The sequence below is a fragment of the Phocoena phocoena genome, chromosome 5, assembly GCF_963924675.1.
Source record: "Phocoena phocoena chromosome 5, mPhoPho1.1, whole genome shotgun sequence".
NCBI lineage: Eukaryota > Metazoa > Chordata > Mammalia > Artiodactyla > Phocoenidae > Phocoena > Phocoena phocoena.
In genome coordinates this window covers 13,311,671-13,332,959 of record NC_089223.1, presented here as the reverse complement: position 1 = coordinate 13,332,959, position 21,289 = coordinate 13,311,671, and the positions used below count along the sequence as shown (strand labels likewise).

Here is a 21,289-nt window from a genome sequence, read left to right as displayed (position 1 = left end):
GACCAGCACCCACCAGCCCGAGAGGCTTGTGTGCTCACCCGCCGGGGCGGGCGGGGCTGGGAGCTGAGGCTCGGGCTTCGGTCAGAGCGCAGGGAGAGGACTGGGGTTGGCGGTGTGAACACAGCCTGCAGGGGGTTAGTGCGCCACGGCTAGCCGGGAGGGAGTCCGGGGAAAAGTCTGGACCTGCCGAAGAGGCAAGAGACTTTTTCTTACCTCTTTGTTTCCCGGTGCGTGAGGAGAGGGGATTAAGAGAGCTGCTTAAAGGAGCTCCAGAGACGGGCGCGAGCCGCGGCTAAAAGCGCGGACCCCAGAGACGGGCATGAAACGCTAAGGCTGCTGCTGCCACCACCAAGCCTGTGGGCGAGCACAGGTCACTATCCCCAACTCCCCTCCCGGGAGCCTGTGCAGCCCGCCACTGCCAGGGTCCCGGGATCCACGGACAACTTCCCCGGGAGAACGCACGGCGCGCCTCCGGCTGGTGCAACATCACACCGGCCTCCGCTGCCGCAAGCTCGCCCAGCATCCGTACCCCTCCCTCCCCCCAACCTGAGTGAGCCAGAGCCCCCGAATCAGCTGCTCCTCTAACCCCATCCTGTCTGAGCGAAGAACAAGACACCCTCAGGTGACCTACACGCAGCGGGTCCAAATCCAAAGACGAACCCCGGGAGCTGTGCGAACAAAGAAGAGAACGGGAAATCTCTCCCAGCAGCCTCAGAAGCAGTGGATTAAATCTATATAATCAACATGATGTACCTGCATCTGTGGAATACCTGAATAGACAACAAATCATCCCAAATTGAGGATATGAACTTTGGGAGCAATGATATATATATATATATATATATATATTTTTCCCCCCTTTTTCTCTTTTTGTGAGTGTGTATGTGTATGCTTCTGTGTGTGATTTTGTCTGTATAGCTTTGCTTTTACCATTTGTCCTAGAGTTCTGTCTGTTTTTCTTTGTTTGTTTCTTGTTTTTGTTTTTTTTAAAGTAGATGTTGGGGTAGGAGTTTATTAATTAATTTTTGGCTGTGTTGGGTCTTCGTTTCTGTGCGAGGGCTTTCTCTAGTAGTGGCAAGCGGGGGCCACTCTTCATTGCGGCGCGCGGGCCTCTCAATATCGCGGCCTCTCCTGTTGCAGAGCACAGGCTCCAGACGTGCAGGCTCAGTAGTTGTGGCTCACAGGCCTAGTTGCTCCGCAGCACATGGGATTCTCCCAGACCAGGGCTCGAACCCATGTCCCCTGCATTAGCAGGCAGACTCTCAACCACTGTGCCACCAGGGAAGCCCTGTTTTTTTTTTTTAGTATAGGTTTTAGCATTTGTTATCATTGGTGGATTTGATTTTTGGTTTGGTTGCTCTGTTCTTTCTTTTTTTTTAATTACTTCAATCCTTCCTTCCTTCCTTCCTTCCTCCCTTCCTTTTTCTTTCTCCCTTTTATTCTGAGCCGTCTTGGTGCTCTGGCTGGGCATCAGGGCTGTGCCTCTGAGGTGGAAGAGCCAAGTTCAGGACATTGGTCCACCAGAGACCTCCCAGCTCCACGTAATTTCAAACAGCGAAAATCACCCAGAGATCTCCATGTCAATGCCAAGACCCAGCTCCACTCAACGACCAGCAAGCTACAGTGCTGCATACCCTATGCCAAACAACTAGCAAGACAGGAACAAAACCCCACCCATTAGCAGAGACGATGCTTAAAATCATAAGGTCACAGACACCCCAAAACACACCACCAGACGTGGACCTGCCCACCAGAAAGACAAGATCCACCACATCCAGCAGAACACAGGCACTAGTCCCCTCCACCAGGAAGCCTACACAACCCACTGAACCAACCTTAGCCACCGGGGGCAGACACCAAAAACAATGGGAACTACGAACCTGAAGCCTGCAAAAAGGAGACCCGAAACACGGCAAGTTAAGCAAAATGAGAAGACAGAGAAACACACAAGAGATGAAGGAGCAAGGGAAAAACCCACCAGACCAAACAAATGAAGAGGAAATAGGCAGTCTACTTGAAAAAGAATTCAGAGTAATGATAGTAAAGATGATCCAAAATCTTCAAAATAGAATGGAGAAAACACAAGAAACATTTAACAAGGACCTAGAGGAACTAAAGAGAAAACAAACAATGACAAACAACACAATAAATGAAATTTAAAAACTCTAGAAGGAATCAATAGCAGAATAACTGAGGCAGAAGAACGGATAAGTGACCTAGAAGATAAAAGAGTGGAAATAACGACTGCAGAGTAGAATAAAGAAAAAAGAATGAAAAGAATTGAGAACAGTCTCAGAGACCTCTGGGACAACATTAAACACACCAACATTCGAATTATTGGGGTCCCAGAAGAAGAAGAGAAAAAGAAAGGGACTGAGAAAATATTTGAAGAGATTATAGTTGAAAACTTCCCTAATATGGAAAAGGAAATAGTCAAGTCCAGGAAGTGCAGAGAGTACCATACAGGATAAATCCAAGGAGAAACACACCAAGACACATATTAATCAAACAATCAGAAATTAAATACAAAGAAAAAAATATTAAAAGCAGCAAGGGAAAAACAACAAATAACATACAAGGGAATCCCCATAAGATTAACAACTGATCTTTCAGCAGAAACTCTTCAAGCCAGAAGGGAGTGGCAGGACATATTTAACATGATGAAAGGGAAAAACCTACAACAAAGATTACTCTACCAAGCAAGGATTTCATTCAGATTTGAGGGAGAAATTAAAACCTTTACAGACAAGCAATAGCTAGGAGAATTCAGAACCACCAAACCAGCTTTACAACAAATGCTAAAGGAACTTCTCTAGGTAGAAAACACAAGAGAAGGAAAAGACCTACAATAACAAACCCAAAACAATTAAGAAAATGGTAATAGGAACATACATATCCATAATTACCTTAAATGTAAATGCTCCAACCAAAAGACACAGACTGGCTGAATGGATACAAAAACAAAACCCATATATATACTGTCTACAAGAGACCCACTTCAGACCTAGGAAGACATACAGACTGAAAGTGAGGGGAGGAAAAAGATATTCCATTCAAATGGAAATCAAAAGAAAGCTGGAGTAGCAATTCTCTATCAGACAAAATAGACTTTGAAACAAAGACTATTATAAGAGACAAAGAAGGACACTACATAATTATCAAGGGATCAATCCAAGAAGAAGATATAACAATTGTAAATATTTATACACCCAACATATGAGCACCTCAATACATAAGGCAAATGCTAGCAGCCATAAAAGGGGAAATCGACAGTAATGCAATCATAGTAGGGGACTTTAACACTGCACTTTCAGCAATGGACAAATCATCCAAAATGAAAATAAATGGAAACACAAGCTTTAAATGATACATTAAACCAGATGGACTTAATTGATATTTATAGGACATTCCATCCAAAAACAACAGAATGCACTTTCTTCTCAAGTGATCATGGAACATTCTCCAGGATAGATCATATCTTGGGTCACAAATCAAGCCTTGGTAAATTTAAGAAAATTGTAATTGTATCAAGTATCTTTTCCGACCACAACGCTATGAGACTAGATATCAATTACAGGAAAAAAATCTGTAAAAAATACAAACACATGGAGGCTAAACAATACACTACTTAATAACCAAGAGATCACTGAGGAAATCAAAAAATACTTAGAAACAAATGACAATGAAAATACAATGACCCAAAACCTATGGGATGCAGCAAAAGCAGTTCTAAGAGGGAAGTTTATAGCAATACAATCCTACCTTAAGAAACAAGAAACATCTCAAATAAACAACCTAACCTTACACCTAAAGCAATTAGAGAAAGAACAAAATAACCCCAAAGTTAGCAGAAAGAAAGAAATCATAAAGATCAGATCAGAAATAAATAAAAAAGAAATGAAGGAAACAATAGCAAAGATCTATAAAACTAAAAGCTGGTTCTTTGAGAAGATAAACAAAATTGATAAACCATTTGCCAGACTCATCAAGAAAAAAGAGAGAAGACTCAAATCAATAGAATTAGAAATGAAAAAGGAGAAGTAATAAGTGACACTGCAGAAATACAAAGGATCATGAGAGATTATTACAAGCAACTATATGCCAATAAAATGGACAAGCTGGAAGAAACGGACAAATTTTTAGAAAAGCACAACCTCCGAGACTGATCCAGGAAGAAATACAGAATATAAACAGACCAATCACAAGCAGTGAAATTGAAACTGATTAAAAATCATCCAACAGGGCTTCCCAGGTGGCGCAGTGGTTGAGAATCCACCTGCCGATGCAGGGGACACGGGTTCGTGCCCCAGTGTGGGAAGATCCCACATGCCGCGGAGTGGCTAGGCCTGTGAGCCACAATTACTGAACCTGCGTGTCTGGAGCCTGTGCTCCACAACGAGGGGCCGTGATAGCGAGAGGTCCGTGCACCATGATGAAGAGTGGCCCCCACTTGCTGCAACTAGAGAAAGCCCTCTCACAGAAACGAAGACCCAACACAGTCATAAATAAACTAAAATTTTTTTTAAAATTAAAAAAAAATTATCCAGCAAACAAAACCCCAGGACCAGATGGCTTCACAGGCGAATTCTATCAAACATTTAGAGAAGAGCTAACACCTATCCTTCTCAAACTCTTCCAAAATATAGCAGAGGAAGGAACACTCCCAAACTCATTCTACACGGCCACCATCACCCTGATACCAAACCAGACAAAGATGTCACAAAGAAAGAAAACTACAGGCCAATATCACTGATGAACACAGATGCAAAAATCCTCAACAAAATACTAGCAAACAGAATCCAACAGCACATTAAAGTATCATACACCATGATCAACTGCGGTTTATCCCAGGAATGCAAGGATTCTTCAATATATGCAAATCAGTCAATGTGATAAACCACATTAACAAACTGAAGGAGAAAAGCCGTATGATCAACTCAAGAGATGCAGCAAGAACTCCTGACAAAATTCAACACCCATTTATGATAAAAACCCTCCAGAAAGTAGGCACAGAGGGAACTTACCTCAACATAATAAAGGCCATATATGACAAATCCACAGCCAACATCGTCCTCAATGGTGAAAAACTGAAAGCATTTCCACTAAGATCAGGAACAAGACAAGTTTGCCCACTCTCATCACTATTATTCAGCATTGTTTTGGAAGTTTTAGCCACATCAAAGAGAAGAAAAAGAAACAAAAGGAATCCAAATCAGAAAAGAAGAAGTAAAGCTGTCACTGTTTGTAGATGACATGATACTATACATAGAGAATCCTAAAGATGCTACTAGAAAACTACTGGAACTAAACAATAAATTTGGTAAAGTAGGATATAAAATTAATGCACAGAAATCTCTTGCATTCCTATACACTAATGATGAAAAATCTGAAAGTGAAATTAAGGAAACACTCCCATTTACCATTGCAACAAAAAGAAGAAAATACCTAGGAATAAACCTACCTAAGGAGACAAAAGACCTGTATGCAGAAAATTATAAGACACTGATGAAAGAAATTAAAGATGATACAAACAGGGCTTCCCTGGTGGCGCAGTTGAGAGTTCCCTGGTTGAGAGTCCGCCTGCCGATGCAGGGGACACGGGTTTGTGCCCCGGTCCAGGAAGATCTCAAACGCCGTGGAGCGGCTAGGCCCGTGAGCCATGGCCGCTGAGCCTGCGCGTCCGGAGCCTGTGCTCCGCAACAGGAGAGGCCACAACAGTGAGAGGCCTGCGTACCACAAAAAAAAAAAAAAAAAAAAAAGATGATACAAACAGATGGAGAGATATACCATGTTCTTGGATTGGAAGAATCAACATTGTGAAAATGACTATACTACCCAAAGCAATCTACAGATTCAATACAATCCCTGTCAAACTACCACTGGCTTTTTTGACAGAAGTAGAACAAAAAATTTCACAGTTTTTATGGAAACACAAAAGACCCTGCATAGCCAAAGCAGTCTTGAGGGAAAAAAACAGAGCTGGTGGAATCAGGCTCCCTGACTTCAGACTATACTACAAAGCTACAGTAATCATGACAGTATGATACTGGCACAAAAACAGAAATACAGATCAATGGAACAGGATAGAAATCCCAGAGATAAACCCACGCACATATGGTCACCTTACCTTTGATAAAGGAGGCAAGAATATACAATGGAGAAAAGACAGCCTTTTCAATAAGTGGTGCTGGGAAAACTGGACAGCTACATGTAAAATAATGACATTAGAACACTCTCTACCACCATACACAAAAATAAACTGAAAATGGATTAAAGACCTAAATGTAAGGCCAGACACTATTAAACTCTTAGAGGAAAACATAGGCAGAACACTCTATGACAAAAATCACAGCAAGATCCTTCTTGACCCACCTCCTAGAGAAAAGGAAATAAAAAGAAAAATAAACAAATGGGACCTAATGAAACTTAAAAGCCTTTGCACAGCAAAGGAAACCATAAACAAGACGAAAAGACAACTCTCAGAATGGGAGAAAATATTTGCAAATGAAGCAACTGACAAAGGATTAATCTCCAAAACATACAAGCAACTCATGCAGCTCAACATCAAAAAAACAACCCAATCCAAAAATGGGCAGAAGACCTAAACAGACATTTCTCCAAAGAAGATATACAGATTGCTGACAAACACATGAAAGAATGCTCAACATCATTAATCATTAGAGAAATGCAAATCAAAACTACAATGAGATATCATCTCATACCATTCAGAATGGCCATCATCAAAAAATGTACAAACAATAAATGCTGGAGAGGGTGTGGAGAAAAGGGAACCCTCATACACTCTTGGTGGGAATGTAAATTGATATAGGCACTATGGAGAACAGTATGGAGGTTCCTTTAAAAACTACAAATAGAACTACCATATGACCCAGCACTCCCACTACTGGGCATATACCCTGAGAAAACCATACTTCAAAAAGAGTCATGTACCACAATGTTCATTGCAGCTCTATTTACAATAGCCAGGACATGGAAGCAACCTAAGTGTCCACCAACAGATGAATGGATAAAGAAGATGTGGCACATATATGCAATGGAATATTACTCAGCCATAAAAAGAAATGAAATTGAGTTATTTGTAGTGAGGTGGATGGACCTAGAGTCTGTCATACAGAGTGAAGTCAGTCAGAAAGAGAAAAACCAATACTGCATGCTAACACATGTATAAGGAATGTAAAAAAAAAAAAAAAGGTCATGAAGAACCTAGGGGCAGGATGGGAATAGAGATGCAGACCTACTACAGAATGGACTTGAGGACTCGGGGAGGGGGAAGGGTATGCTGGGAGAAAGTGAGAGAGTGGCATGGACATATATACAGTACCAAATGTAAAACAGATAGCTAGGGGGAAGCAGCCGCATAGCACAGGGAGATCAGCTCGGTGCTTTGTGGCCACCTACAGGGGTGGGATAGAGAGGGTGGGAGGGAAGGAATCGCAAGAGGGAAGAGATGTGGGGATATATGTATATGTATAGCTGATTCACTTTGTTATAAAGCAGAAACTAACACACCATTGTAAAGCAATTATACTCCAATAAAGATGTTAAAGAAAATAAAAAGTAAAAATAAATAAAAATAAATAAAAGGTTAAAAAAATGACAAAAAAAAACAACAGTAGGCCTGATCTAGCAAAGCACTGCTTATATTCTAATGAATTGGTCATTCTCATTTAGTTTATATAATTAAAGTTAGAAAACTGATGTGCATCGAACATATAGTCCTTCATAACTTTAAGACTGGATTTGTGAAAAAACATCTGACTATATTTGCTAAGATAGTAATATTTTATATATATACTTGTGTCAAATGAATTAAATTTACCTAAGCTGGTATCTATAACCTAAACAGAATCTAGAAAAAATATTATATAGCAAATTAGGGCACCTACATAAACACAGGAACATATTTTTAAACTTATATGATTAAATTTATGAACTTTTTAAGAATATCTATCTAACTACTTATTGTATATAATATGAAGATTTTGAGCATTAAAAAACCTATTAGACATACAAATATAGTGAATTAAAATATTAGTATAAAAGTATAAATCCTCAATTCTGAAAAATATCAAGAAGAACCTCACCTTTTATGTATTTTTCTAGATCAAGTAAACAAGTAGACATTTCTCAAGGGACTACTGCATCTGAATTATGGAAGTATTAGCAAAACACAGGGCAAGTAGGCAGGGGTATTGCTAGCTTACTTAAAAACTCAAGCATGGATTCTCACTTCTTTTGTATCTTGATACTTTCATGCAGACTATGAACTTCTTAACACGTTGCATCTGAAAATATTTCTCTCTTTGTCAGTCACCGGCAAGCTTGTGCATGTGTGGTGGTGTACGTTAAAACCACATGCCCGAGAAAAAGAAGACGATCCAGTCTAAACCATAACGCTGTTACATATTCACCTAGTTCCTATTTACCAACTGGTATTACGTTACTGTCTTCTTGAAAGACTTCTGGATACACAGGTTATACTACACCACAAGTGAAATGATCTAAGATTTAAAGTCAGAATTTCAATGGAGGTAATAGAAACCCCGACAGGTTCAGAATACTCTAGTAGGTCTTCAAATTTCAATTAGCCCCTTCAATGCAGTCTTTTTTTTTTTTTCGGTTATCATTTCAAAACTAAATTAGTCATCCCAAATACACAAAAGTATGACTAAAATACTTACTTAAGTAAGTGACTTTCAAGCTTTTTCTTAACTATAAAAAACAATAAGAAATACACTTTACCTGCTGTTCATTTTACCTGCTGATCCAAAATATATGCTAGTACGTGTGTATAGATATACACTTACATACATATATATAATCTAAAACCTCATTTTCATAACATGATACCTACCCTTAATATGTTAAGATACTTCATATAGTAGAATATTCTGATATTTTCTATTCAATTTCATTTTCTAATGAAAATGCTGGCTATGATTCATTAAACTTTCATAATCAACTAAGCAGGCCACAGACTGCATTTTAGTGATTCTAATCCCATCCTTCCCACTCAACTGTAGGAATTACTTTAAAATGACATTATTAGTGGGGCTTCCCTGGTGGCGCAGTGGTTGAGAATCTGCCTGCCAATGCAGGGGACACGGGTTCGATCCCTGGATCTGGGAAGATCCCACATGCCGCGGAGCAACTAAGCCTTGCACCACAACTACTGAGCCCACGTGCTGCAACTACTGAAGCCCGCGCGCCTAGAGCCCACACTCCGCAACAAGAGAAGCCCCCGCTCGCCACAACTAGAGAAAGCCCGCACACAGCAACGAAGACGCAACACAGCCAAAAATAAATAAATTAAATAAATAAATTTTAAAAAAGAAAGAAATGTCTTAAAAATAAATAAAATAAAAATGACATCATTAGTGATAGGCACTCTTGGATGATGGTAGAAGGGTGGGAGGAATAAAAAATCTTTTTTGTCCTCCTACTTTACCCACACTAGAGCACAGGTGTGAATTATCAAGAGAAAGACTCCTGAAGTTCTCAATGTGAGAAGCACTGCCGCCTGCTTAGCACTTCATCTGAGTCCACACTAGTGCAATGACTTGCCTTTGTAGCTTTTGCACCCTTTGGTCGGAACTGTCCTTTTCACGGGTGAGTTGTGAAGAACATAAGAACCCATCATGTGACAGTTACCACCTTCTGAATCAAAATAACTTTTCCCATTTGCATTAGGAAGCCCTTGAAACTATTTATCAAAGGCTAAGAGTAGATTCTGGGGGTGTTGTTTTGTTTTGGGTTTTTTTGAAATATGGTATACTGTTAGGTAGAGTAGAATATAAGAACTTGAGTGACTGGGAATTCTGTATTTATTTTTACAATTTTTACAAAATAGCATAAAATAAGTAACTTTTACATAACATCAGTGCCAGTTTGTGGCACCCAGAGCAAGATAAACAGCAGGAGTTCTGCAAATATTTTCTGATTTGAGCTAAGTATCGTGATGTAATTCAACTAAGACTTCACAATGGCAAAACATTTTCTTTCAATAATAATTAATGCTTTACGTTATATAATGTACAATTTTCTATCCTGTTCTAGTCTTGCTCAAATTAGATTCAGCTATACCTTCTGTAAAAAGATTAATATTTTAAATGCTAACCATGTGAATCATGATTATAGTTATTTACCTGCTTTATTAAATTAGACTGAGAGAAAGAAGGATTCGATCGCCCTCTTGTGGTAATTTTGCTGTAGTGTATCCTCCAGGAGTTCCACGTCAACTGGAATTTTTTCTTTTTACTCTAGTCAGAGTGGTCTTCTGTCCATAGTTTCTGAATTTCCAAAGGCACTACATATACTTTCTGTCCTTCACAGTACATATACTTTGTAGCCTCCCTTCAGTTTCTACCTCTGAAATTTAGCCTTTTCCTTGCTCTTTCAGGAAACATTCTCCTGTTCCCTTCCAATTACCATACCAAAAATTTTTTTTATGAAAGTTGCTTCCAGTATTCTAATCACATACGAAATAATTACAGCAACTCTCCATCGACATAGATAAGCTTTAAGTAAATGGAAATAATTAAAAATGTGTGGGGCTAAGGTGTCAGCATTTTTTCCAAGAGGACAGGTGCTGAGTCAATTAATAGTCCAGAAAGTTCAGAGGCTAATGATATTAGTCTAAATAGTTTAAGTTTTCAAAAGTAATAAAATAGCCTTTTCTTTAAAATAGTCTAGATCGTATGCAGTAGCCTTTCCTCTTTCTCCCACAGCACAAAGCTTTGAGCTTCTTTGCAAAATTAGTAATGGTAATTCAAGAATATACAAAATGACACTACGAAGTATTTTTAACTATATAAAAAATTCATGATTTCTTAAAGATAATTTACAATAAGTGAAGTTAGTATTAATGTATTTAAATGTTATAGAAAATACAAAGATGGATTCCTAATTAATTACAAGTTCACTTTTTCCACTCTTGCGAACTGTAAAAAAAAAAAAAGTTCTTAAATAATAAATGACCGGACTTCCCTGGTGGCACAGTGGTTAAGAATCCACCTGCCAATGTAGGTGACACGGGTTCGATTCCTGGTCCCGGAAGATCCCACATGCCGCGGAGCAACTAAGCCCGTGAGCCACAACTACTGAGCCCGCGTGCTGCAACTACTGAAGCCTGCGTGCCTAGAGCCCGTGCTCTGCAACAAGAGAAGCCCGCACACTGCAACGAAGAGTTAGCCCCGCTCGCTTGCCTGGGCGCAGCAACAAAGACCCAATGCAGCCAAAAACAAGCAAAATAAAAAATTAAGAAAAAAATAATAAATGACCTATTTTTAAAGCTATCATATTTTTCAAAGCAGCCCCTTGTGTATTCAATCAATACTCATCCCAAAACTGATGAGGGAAGACTAGAAATACATAGGGGATTAGGTTAAAAATGTTCCTTCTTTGCAGAGGAACCAGAACTTTCAAAAGCAGGGTAGCATGGCATGTTTCAGTAACTGAAGATACTCTACTAAAACCACAGCACAGATTATAAATTGGGAGCAGCAGGAAATGAACTTGAAAAGTTAGCAGGGGTCAGAGTGGCAAAGGTCTTAATGATTAGTGAAGGAGGGGAAAACAGTCCAGCACCTGAAGCAGGAGAGTGACATGGGCAAGTGAGAGCTTTAGAAGATCACTTGCAGTAAGGAGGACAGACTGACAGGGTGAGAAGGAGATGGGGAAATTAGTTAGGAGCTGTTTGTAAAAACCAGGGCCCAAACCAAACCAATGGCTGTGACCACAAAGAGGAGAAAAGAGATTTGAGAAATGCTAAGATGTGGAATCATTAGGTATTAGTTACTGTGGGAACATGGGGGTGGAGGCGGGACTCTCAAGCTTCCATTCTAGCTTTGGCGCCTGGGTGACTGTGACATCTCCAGAGACAGGTACGATATTTTCAGACACACTGCATTTGAGGTGCCACCTGGAAACAGTAAGGAGGTCAACAAGTTTGAGGGTACGGAGATCAGGAGAGAGAGGACTGTAAATTATCAGTGGCTGGGTAGTAAAAGGAACCTGGACAAGAGATCATTCAGGGAGAGTGTAAAGAGTGTAAAGAGGTAAGACTGAGGGTGGCATCAGCAACATTTAAGTATAGTCCCATCTTCCTCTTACGAGAGGTACTTTTGTCCTATGACCATAACCTTCATTCATGTTGCAAGAAGCATTTAGTCTCCTTCCATTTTGCAGATCAGAAAACTGAGGGTCAAGGTTAAGTGACTTTATTTAAAGCTCTTTATCTGTAGAAGTGAATGAAAACTCAGGTTTCCAGATGGAGCCCAAGGACAGGAAGTAAAAGACCTTTCTTCAATAATTGTTTGACGGCAGCAAGTATTTCTGTTGTTATTTTGTATACATGATCAAAACTAAAACGTTGTATTTCCAAGGCTAACCTTCCAGCAACACAGTTTGTTAATAAGACCCCAAATTTACAATTGAACCCATGCCTCCTGGGTAATCTATGAAACCAGGCAACGCTCTCAATTCTATAATTATAAATAGCAAGTGGCAACACACACAGAGAATGTTTATGAGACATTTCAGAGAGGAAAATAGCTGTACCTACTTTTCCCAGTCCTTTGTAAATCTTAGATCGTTGAGAATGGGTTTCACCAGTGAATTCTATCACATATCCCAGAACACATTTTCATAATTATACTTAAATGCAAAAAGCAAGAGATTTCTTGGGCGTAGTACCTGCTTGGTTGGGCCGTTGCCAGCTTGGTGACTTGATGCCGCCGGTGGAACCTAGAGGCTTGAAGGCGGCAGCAGTGGTGAGCCCGGCCACCCCTGGTCTGGCCGAGCCTGGGATTCCCGGCCCCTCAGGCGTGCTCCCAGCTGCAGCTGCTGCGGCGGCCAGCGGCTGAGAGGGCTCCTGGGCGCTGCTGGAGAGAAAAGAAGGAAACATTTCTGGTGATGCGCTAGCGATCTAACTTAGCAATGATTCGTTCTTTCCTCAATTTATTAAATCTCTAAGGAAAACAAAAATACATATATACACTCCCAAACGTAAAATAGATAGCCAGTGGGAAGCAGCCACATAGCACAGGGAGATGAGCTCGGTGCTTTGTGACCACCTAGAGGGGTGGGATAGGGAGGGTGGGAGGGAGGGAGACGCAAGAGGGAGGGGATATGGGGATATATGTTTATGTATAGCTCATTCATTTCGTTATACAGCAGAAACTAACACACCATTGTAAAGCACTTATACTCCAATAAAGATGTTTTAAAAAACTAATTAATTAACTGATATTTTAAAAAGAAAAACTCTAATACCATGACTGAGGGGCTGCCTTTTTTTTAAAACAGAAAAAAAGAAAAAGGGAAGGAAAGGAGTCAGACTGCAGTTCTTTCAATGCTTTGGAAATTCTCTTTAAAAAGTTCTACCATGAGAAATGAGGCACTGAAAAACTTATACAGCCAATCCTTTTAAATAAGAAGCTAATTTCCTCTATCTCAACATTTCAGAAGGGTCATCTAGATTAAAACAATTAATTATTGGAGACTCCCTGATAATTTCTATGAAATGGCACAGATGCTGTTTTCCTCTTCTCCACATTCTTCTAGTATTTTATGAACCAAGCTTCCCTGACACCTTACCAGTCACTCTTTTCACTCACACACTCAGTCACTCATTCATGCAATAAATACTTAAGCACCTACTATATTCCAGACATTGTGTTACACAGTGGTAAACAAAAGACAACATCCACCGCCTAACGCAACATCCAGTGTTCTGTGTTCAGGATTACAGGAAAACAAGAAACAAGTCTACCGTTGTCTTCTTTCAGTCAGAGCTATTTGCTTAACAGGTGGAACAGGTGGTTCCAGTTTGATTTAGAAGATCATACGGCTTTTATTATCCCAGTCATTTGTTATTTATACTTATATATCATCATTTCAAAAAAAAATTTTAGGTAGTTCAAATTATAAAATATGCTCTTTGGAATGATGCAATACTATAAGTTTCTCTCAAGTGAAGTATAATAATAACAACAGTGACAACAACAACAATACATACATCCTACTAACTTTTCAATAGAAATTTAGCTAGCGCTTGCTAGAAGTTCCACGCACAGAAACTCAATTCCTTCAATACCTGAAATCAAAAGCTAGAGGAATAGATCAATAAAGATAGGATATTATAGAAATGACTTTAGTAAAATAAATAGCCTTAATTATACTGTTAGGTTGAAATTTCAATGCAATTTCAAATGCAATCGTGCCCACTATACTACCAAATGACCAAGATTACCTAATTTTCGCAATGCCTCTTGAACCCTGGGAAACACCTAACAGAGCAGGCCTGAGGCTGCCTGTCCTTAGGAAGGCCCGCTGCAAGGCTGCCCTTTGACTGGCTTTTGGCAACTTGGCTGGTAAACAGTTCCCTATGGTCATATAAAAGTTTCTCTGAAAGATAAACAGTGGCGGGCTTCCCTGGTGGCACAGTGGTTGAGAGTCCGCCTGCCGATGCAGGGGACGCGGGTTCGTGCCCCGGTCCAGGAAGATCCCACATGACGCGGAGCGGCTGGGCCCGTGAGCCATGGCCGCTGAGCCTGCGCGTCCAGAGCCTGCGCTCCGCAACGGGAGAGGCCACAACAGTGAGAGGCCCGCGTACCGCAAAAAAAAAAAAAAAAAAAAAAAAATATATATATATATATATAAACAGTGGCTCATTGTGCCTAAACTATACCAACAATGTGGTTTATGATAAACCCCTGCTTTCCTTTTGAGAGTCTGGAGTTTGGGTATGAACAAGGCACAGCCCCAATTAAATATGTCTTAGGTACTTAGTTTCTAAAGAGCTTCTCTGGTAGAGAACACTTTGCACGTCTTCTCATAACTCACTGCTCTAGGAATCCACACATCCTGTATGACCTCACTGGGACAGGACTTTTGGAAACTTGAGCCTGCTTTCTTCTGGACTTGGCCCTATGCACCTTTCTCCTTGCTGATTCTGCTTTGTACTCTTTCAGTGTAATAACTCTCCGTCAGGAGCACTACGATGGACTGAGTTCTGTCAAGTCCTCTAGTGAGTCATCACACCTTGGGGTGGGTTCTGGGCACCTCTGACACTAAATAGTTTTGAAAAATTATATTAGAGCTATTTTAACTTTCTTGAAATACTGTTCCCTATTACTGTCCCCTCAAATTCAAGTGTAGTAGAGCCATCACCTTCTCCCAACATTTCTAATCAGTTTAATGAAAAACTCACATCTGCTTGATGTTAAAACATACTATACTATGAAGAAGAATAAGCACTTTAATAATTTTTATCATAAATAAAAAGTGAAGGACGGCTTACTTAATGGTAGTGCTGAATACAATTCTCAGTAAAGATGACACACTAAATAATATTAATAGAAACAGGGCTTAAATGTTATAGGTCAGTCCTTATAAAAGATTTGTGAGGGACAGGTTATTTTACTTCTCTAAGCCTCAGTTACCTAAACTTTAAATGGGGATAATGCTTTGCTCATAAGAATTCCAGGGACTTAATTAAGATATTTATGTACAAAGTACTTAACCATACTCTAGGACACAGAATCTGAGCTTAACATATGAAAAAGATAATTAATGTATTCAAATAATAAAGACTTATTTTCAATATTTTTACACATTACAAATTATTTTTGAAAGTAATAGAGAAGTATAGACCATTTTAATTCTAGGGTTAATTACTCATGAGGATTTGAAAAATAAAAACAACGAATAATCCATATAGCCACAATTCTGAAAAGAGAATTTATGACCAAGCAATACTAGAATTTACAGATGAAACACAGAATCTGAAAATAATAATAAAACCCAAATCATCATTTAATGTGTAATAACCTGAAATAGTTAAAATTTAATTACAGGAGAGTTGCCAACTTACTTAGAAGAAAGTGACCAGGATGACAGGAAATCAATGCCAAGCCTAGTGAAGTTAGGTTGAGGGAACTGGTTAACTGGCCCATGGTATGAAAGAAACTCAGAAGAAGCATAAGACTAATGCTCAAATATCTGACGTATGGATTCACTCTATACGGCTATGCTCTCTCTGTTTGCTGAATGTTGAGTCGAATCTATGGTGAGATAGACTAGGTTCAATAAAAGGAAGCATTTCCTAATATGAAAAATCATCCAAAGGAAACACTTTCCATGAGAGGTTTGTTTCCAGAAGGCACTTCACAAAAGATGGAGATGCTGTAGACCAGATCCAACCATTTAGAGAGTAGAGGACTAAGTTACACGCCAGCCTGACATTTGAAGCCTTCTAAGATAGAGCTACAATCTATCTGTTCAGTCATATCTCCTACCACTCTGCTACACAAACTATATTCTTGCCATAGCTCCTTTCTGTCCACAGCTCTACATCTTTGCCAGGCTCTACATGGAAGGTGCTCCCCCACTCTCCCTCTGCACCTGTCCAAACCTTACCCATAATTAGCAATAGGAGTAGTAGCACAATAATACCCATCATGCATTGTGCACTACGCTAAGCAATTAACATATTTTATTTAATCACTCAGTCTTCTAGAAGTAAAGACACCCCTTGCTTCAATGCATGGCAGATATTAGCGGCATGGCATAAAGCTACATTTCAATTTGTAATAGCTACGGTTTTTCTTAATTAATAGTAACTTCTTTATGTATCGTCTCCTCTACTACATTAAAAACTATTTGAGGTTGGTGCATTTATTGTGACCTTGATATGTTACTTAAACTTGGTAAATTTCCTCATTTGTAAAATGAGATTAAAATACTTTTAGGAACACTCTTACACTGCTGGTAGGAATGTAAATTGGAGCAGCCACTACGGAGAACAGTATGGAGGCTCCTACAAACAGTTACCATATGATCTAGCAATCCCACTCCTGGGCATATATCTGGAAAAGACGAAAACTCTAAAGATACGTGCACCCCAATGTTCATAGCAGCACTATTTACAATAGCCAAGGCATAGAAGAAACCTACGTGTCCATCGACAGATGAATAGATAAAATAGGTGGCGTATACATACATACATACACACACACACATTGGAATATTACTCAGCCATAAAAAGAATGAAATACTGCCATTTGCAGCAACATGGATGTACCTGGAGATTATCATGCTAAGTGAAGTAAGTCAGACAAAGAAATACAAATATATGATAACACTTATATGTGGAATCTAAAAAAAAGATGCAAATGAACTTATTTACAAAACAGAAACAGACTCACTGACTTAGAGAATGAACTTATAGTTACGAGGGGGGATGTGTGTGGGGGGAGGGATAGACTGGGAGTTTGGGATTGACATGTACACACTGCTATATTTAAAAACAGATAACCAACAAGGACCTACTGCATAGCACAGGGAATGGTGCTCAATACTCTGTAATAACCTAAATGGGAAAAGAATTTGAAAAAGAATAGATACATGTATTTGTATAAGTGAATCACTTTGCTGTACACCTGAAACTACCACATTGTTAATCAACTGTACTCCAATATAAAATAAAAATTTTAAAAGAATGGAAAAAATGCCATTTGAAGCAACAAAAATGGACCTAGAGATTATCATACTAAGTGAAGTCAGACAGAGAGGGGCAAATATCATGTGCTATCACTCGTGTGGAATCTAAAAAAAAGATGCAAATGAACTTATTTACAAAACAGAAATAGACTACACCGACATAGAAAACAAACTTATGGTTAACAAAGGGGAAAAGGGCAGGGGGGATAAATTAGGAGTTTGGGATTAACAGATACACACTACTACATATAAAATAAACAACTAGGACCTACTGTATGGCAGTAGAGATAATACCTGTAACACAGGTAAGGTATTGAGCGCAGGGCCGAGCAGAGTACATACTCAAGAAACGCTATCATCTTGTAATATCTAGCTAGGATATCCAGGAGTAAATACATGCATCAAATAAACATCCTCCATCTGTACTAATCATTCTGCTCCTAAATGTAGTTTGTAGACAGTTCTGGTCCAGGATTTTGAGACCAGGTACAATCCTGCTTCCTCAATTTTAAATAACACAATATTTCTTAAAATTCCCATGGACTATAATTCATAAGCAATAAAAAGTTTCCATTTTTTTATTGTATCCTTTGTACATAGTCTTGTATATATTCTCTCCCAAAAGGCCTAAGATGTTTACATCTTAAACAGTACTCTTTAGATACAAAGAGTGTGCAGATTATAAAGAATTTATAAAAATCTGAGTTATAAGCAAGAAAGTTCTTCCATTTACATTTATAGTCAGGATTGGTCAGTAAAGTTAATCTCTGGGGAAACAGAGCTCTATCAACTTAAAATATTTAATGTAGTAATGGGAAGATATTAGGTTTTATCTAGACAATCACATATTGGAATATATGATGTATAGGTCTCTAAAAATCCCATGTCTTTTTTTCTAATTTTTAACTGTTAGCTACTATTTAAAGAAAATACATAAACATTAGGTATCGTATACTAAAGATTAAAAAATTAGTAAAGCCACTGGCTATGTAATTTTATATTTGGGGAAAAAATGTTATCAGTAATCACTAACAGCAAAATATTTCAAATTGATGACTAATTTATTAATATAATATGTCATGAATACTTAGATTGGTATCTTATTTCTGAAGTAATGACTCACATATATTTTTTCTAACTTTAAATTGTTTAAGGTATACCTAAATTCTAAACAAAATTAAAATGCTTTCTGAAAGATTCTAGTGAGGAAATCAAAGCAAATCCGTAAATACTGTTGGCTAATACCACAGAAGCTAACAATCAAATATGGTTATTTTCACTAGTCTGCCAAATAAACAAGCACTGAAATAAAATGTTAAATTAATATGACTTCCATCTCAAGAATACTAAAGATTCTGTTTCATATTTAAAAAACTGAAAATGGAGAAAAACATACTGACAGAGCAATGGTTTCTTTTCAAAACTGAGCTAATGAGGACAAAAGAAAAAGGAAGAGAAGTTAACTTTCAGTGTCAGCAACCTGATTTATCTTGAGTTTACATTCTTTTCCCACATTTGTTTAACTATTACAACAAATCAATTTCAGCTGCAGATTGGGAACAGTTGGAAATTTCAAGTCTATTTTCAAAGGAAAATCTCTGTTCAAAGAATAATCTGGAGGTAACTTTTACTCTAATTACACATTTAAATGTTTTTTAAAAAGCCAGCTGTACATTGCAGGTTTAATTATCAGTGTTTAAACTACACAGTTTTTAGCTAAAGTTTTACAAAAATTGATATACATAGATTCTGAAGTAGTAGAAAAGGAGTATTTCTGGAAGGTCATAATTATAAACAACTTTTAATTTCAATAGAATTCTCCTGTCAGAACTCTATGAAAGGACCTAGATGTATAGAGCAGTCATGAGTCTCCTTTGTTCCAGAATCCTATTTACAAGAAAATTTTTTGTATTTTCCTAAGCAAAATTCTTTAAGTTAGATGTTTTGTATCAAAATTCAACATGTTAAATATACTATAATAGAAAGGTACAATTCTGGTATTATACTACACTTTATTATAATTTTAAAGATTACTGTTATAGAAAAGCAAACATCAGAGATAAAATACCTCTGACATTAACCCAACTGCTCTTTTGGTACTCCTCTCACTGAAGTGGCAAGGGTCTCCTCAGGAAACCCTGCACTCCAGCTTTGCAGAATGCCAACTAGCTTACCTTGTTGAGAACCATTTTCCTTTCCCAAATATCGAAACATATTTAGTTTGTGCCTATTGCTGTTAATAAAAAGTAATGTAAATGACTACTAACACTTCCTCTAGAAGTGGGTGCATGGATAAATATTCAGTTAGTCCATAAGTACAGGCATACCTTTTTTTCAAAAACAAAAAGTTTATTTAAACAATAAGACACCTGACTTGAAGGAAAAACTATCTAGGATTCATTTCTTTTAGAGTAAATTTTCCTGCTTACAGATTGCCTTACATGTACCAACTACATACAAAAAAGTTATAAAACTGTCCTCAGTTTTACAAGCATTAAAATTCTCCAATCAAACAAGGTATGCCAGGATTTTTATGTTGTTCTTTTTCTGTTAAAACAGGGAGAACAAAATAACTTACTGGAATATAAAGCTAAAAGCTGAATGAGCATGGTACTAATGGAGAAAGGGAGTATTTTCTCATAATCAGCATCTTTCCCTATCCCATCTCCATTTGATGTCAATCAATGCTTAGAGCATTCCATTAGGTTCTCAAAGGAACCTTTTATTCCAAGAGTAGTTAGTAACCTGTCTTTGTACAGACTTAGCCCTGACAATGTAATATTTCTGCTCATTTAACAATCACAATTCCACAAATATAAAATAATTTCGGGTATATTTTTTCTTAGAGCAAAATGTACAATGACCTCTTGTACATTTTGCTGTTTGTCCCCCTGTTTAAACATCTCCCTTAAAAGTAATCCAGAATTATACAGGGACACCTCATTTTATCACACTTTACTGTGCTTTGCACACATTGCATTTTTTTTTTTTTTTTACAACTTGAAGGTTTGTGGCAACCCTGCAACAAGCAAGTCTATTGGCATCATTTTTCCAAAAGCATTTGCTGCTAACTTAGTGTCTCTGTGCCATATTTTGGTAATCCTTACAATATTTCAAACTTTTTCATTATTATTACATTTGTTAATGGTGATTGGTGATCAGTGATCTTTCATGTTACTACTGCAAAAAGATTATGACCCACTGAAGGCTCAGATGATGGTTAGCATTTTTAAGCAATAAAATATTTTTAAATTAAGGTATATACATTAACTTTAGACATAATGCTATTGCACACTTAACAGAATACAATATAGTGTGAACATAACTTTTATATAAATGTACTGGGAAACCAAAAAATTTGTGACTCACCTTATTGCATTATTTACCTTATTGCAATGTTTTGGAACCAAACCCATAATATCTCCGAGGTATGCTTGTAATTAAGTATAATGAGAATATCCATAACAGTGGATAGGACACAAACACATGATCAACAGGCAGCCTGTGTCATATCATGCTTTTACGAATTATAGTCATAGTTGTACCCTCTGTCATTAATTTTATGTTCTGTCAGAAATAATATAGTCATTTCATTAAGATTATACCTTCAGTAAATACTTAAGATATTTTTATTTTTATGTTATACCTAATAATTTTTGCATAATTGTTAAGTTTAGGAGAAAAATTCATTTTTGTGTTTCAGTATTTCCCAGATATGGAGAAAATTAAGTTGTTTGCCCACATAAAATCTTCATATCTACGAGCT

The 21,289-nt window shown here is 38.0% G+C and overlaps 1 protein-coding gene across 8 annotated transcripts in view; it reads right to left on the bottom strand.

Annotated features, from left to right (window-relative positions):
• Nucleotides 1-21,289, bottom strand: part of PDLIM5 (PDZ and LIM domain 5) — a 214,358-nt gene that overhangs the window by 34,063 nt on the left and 159,006 nt on the right. For all 8 annotated transcript variants that reach the window (XM_065878302.1, XM_065878297.1, XM_065878295.1 and 5 more), the window contains one exon: nt 12,715-12,902. In XM_065878302.1, the coding sequence (XP_065734374.1) occupies nt 12,715-12,902 (188 nt within the window). The remainder of the gene's footprint in view (nt 1-12,714; nt 12,903-21,289) is intronic.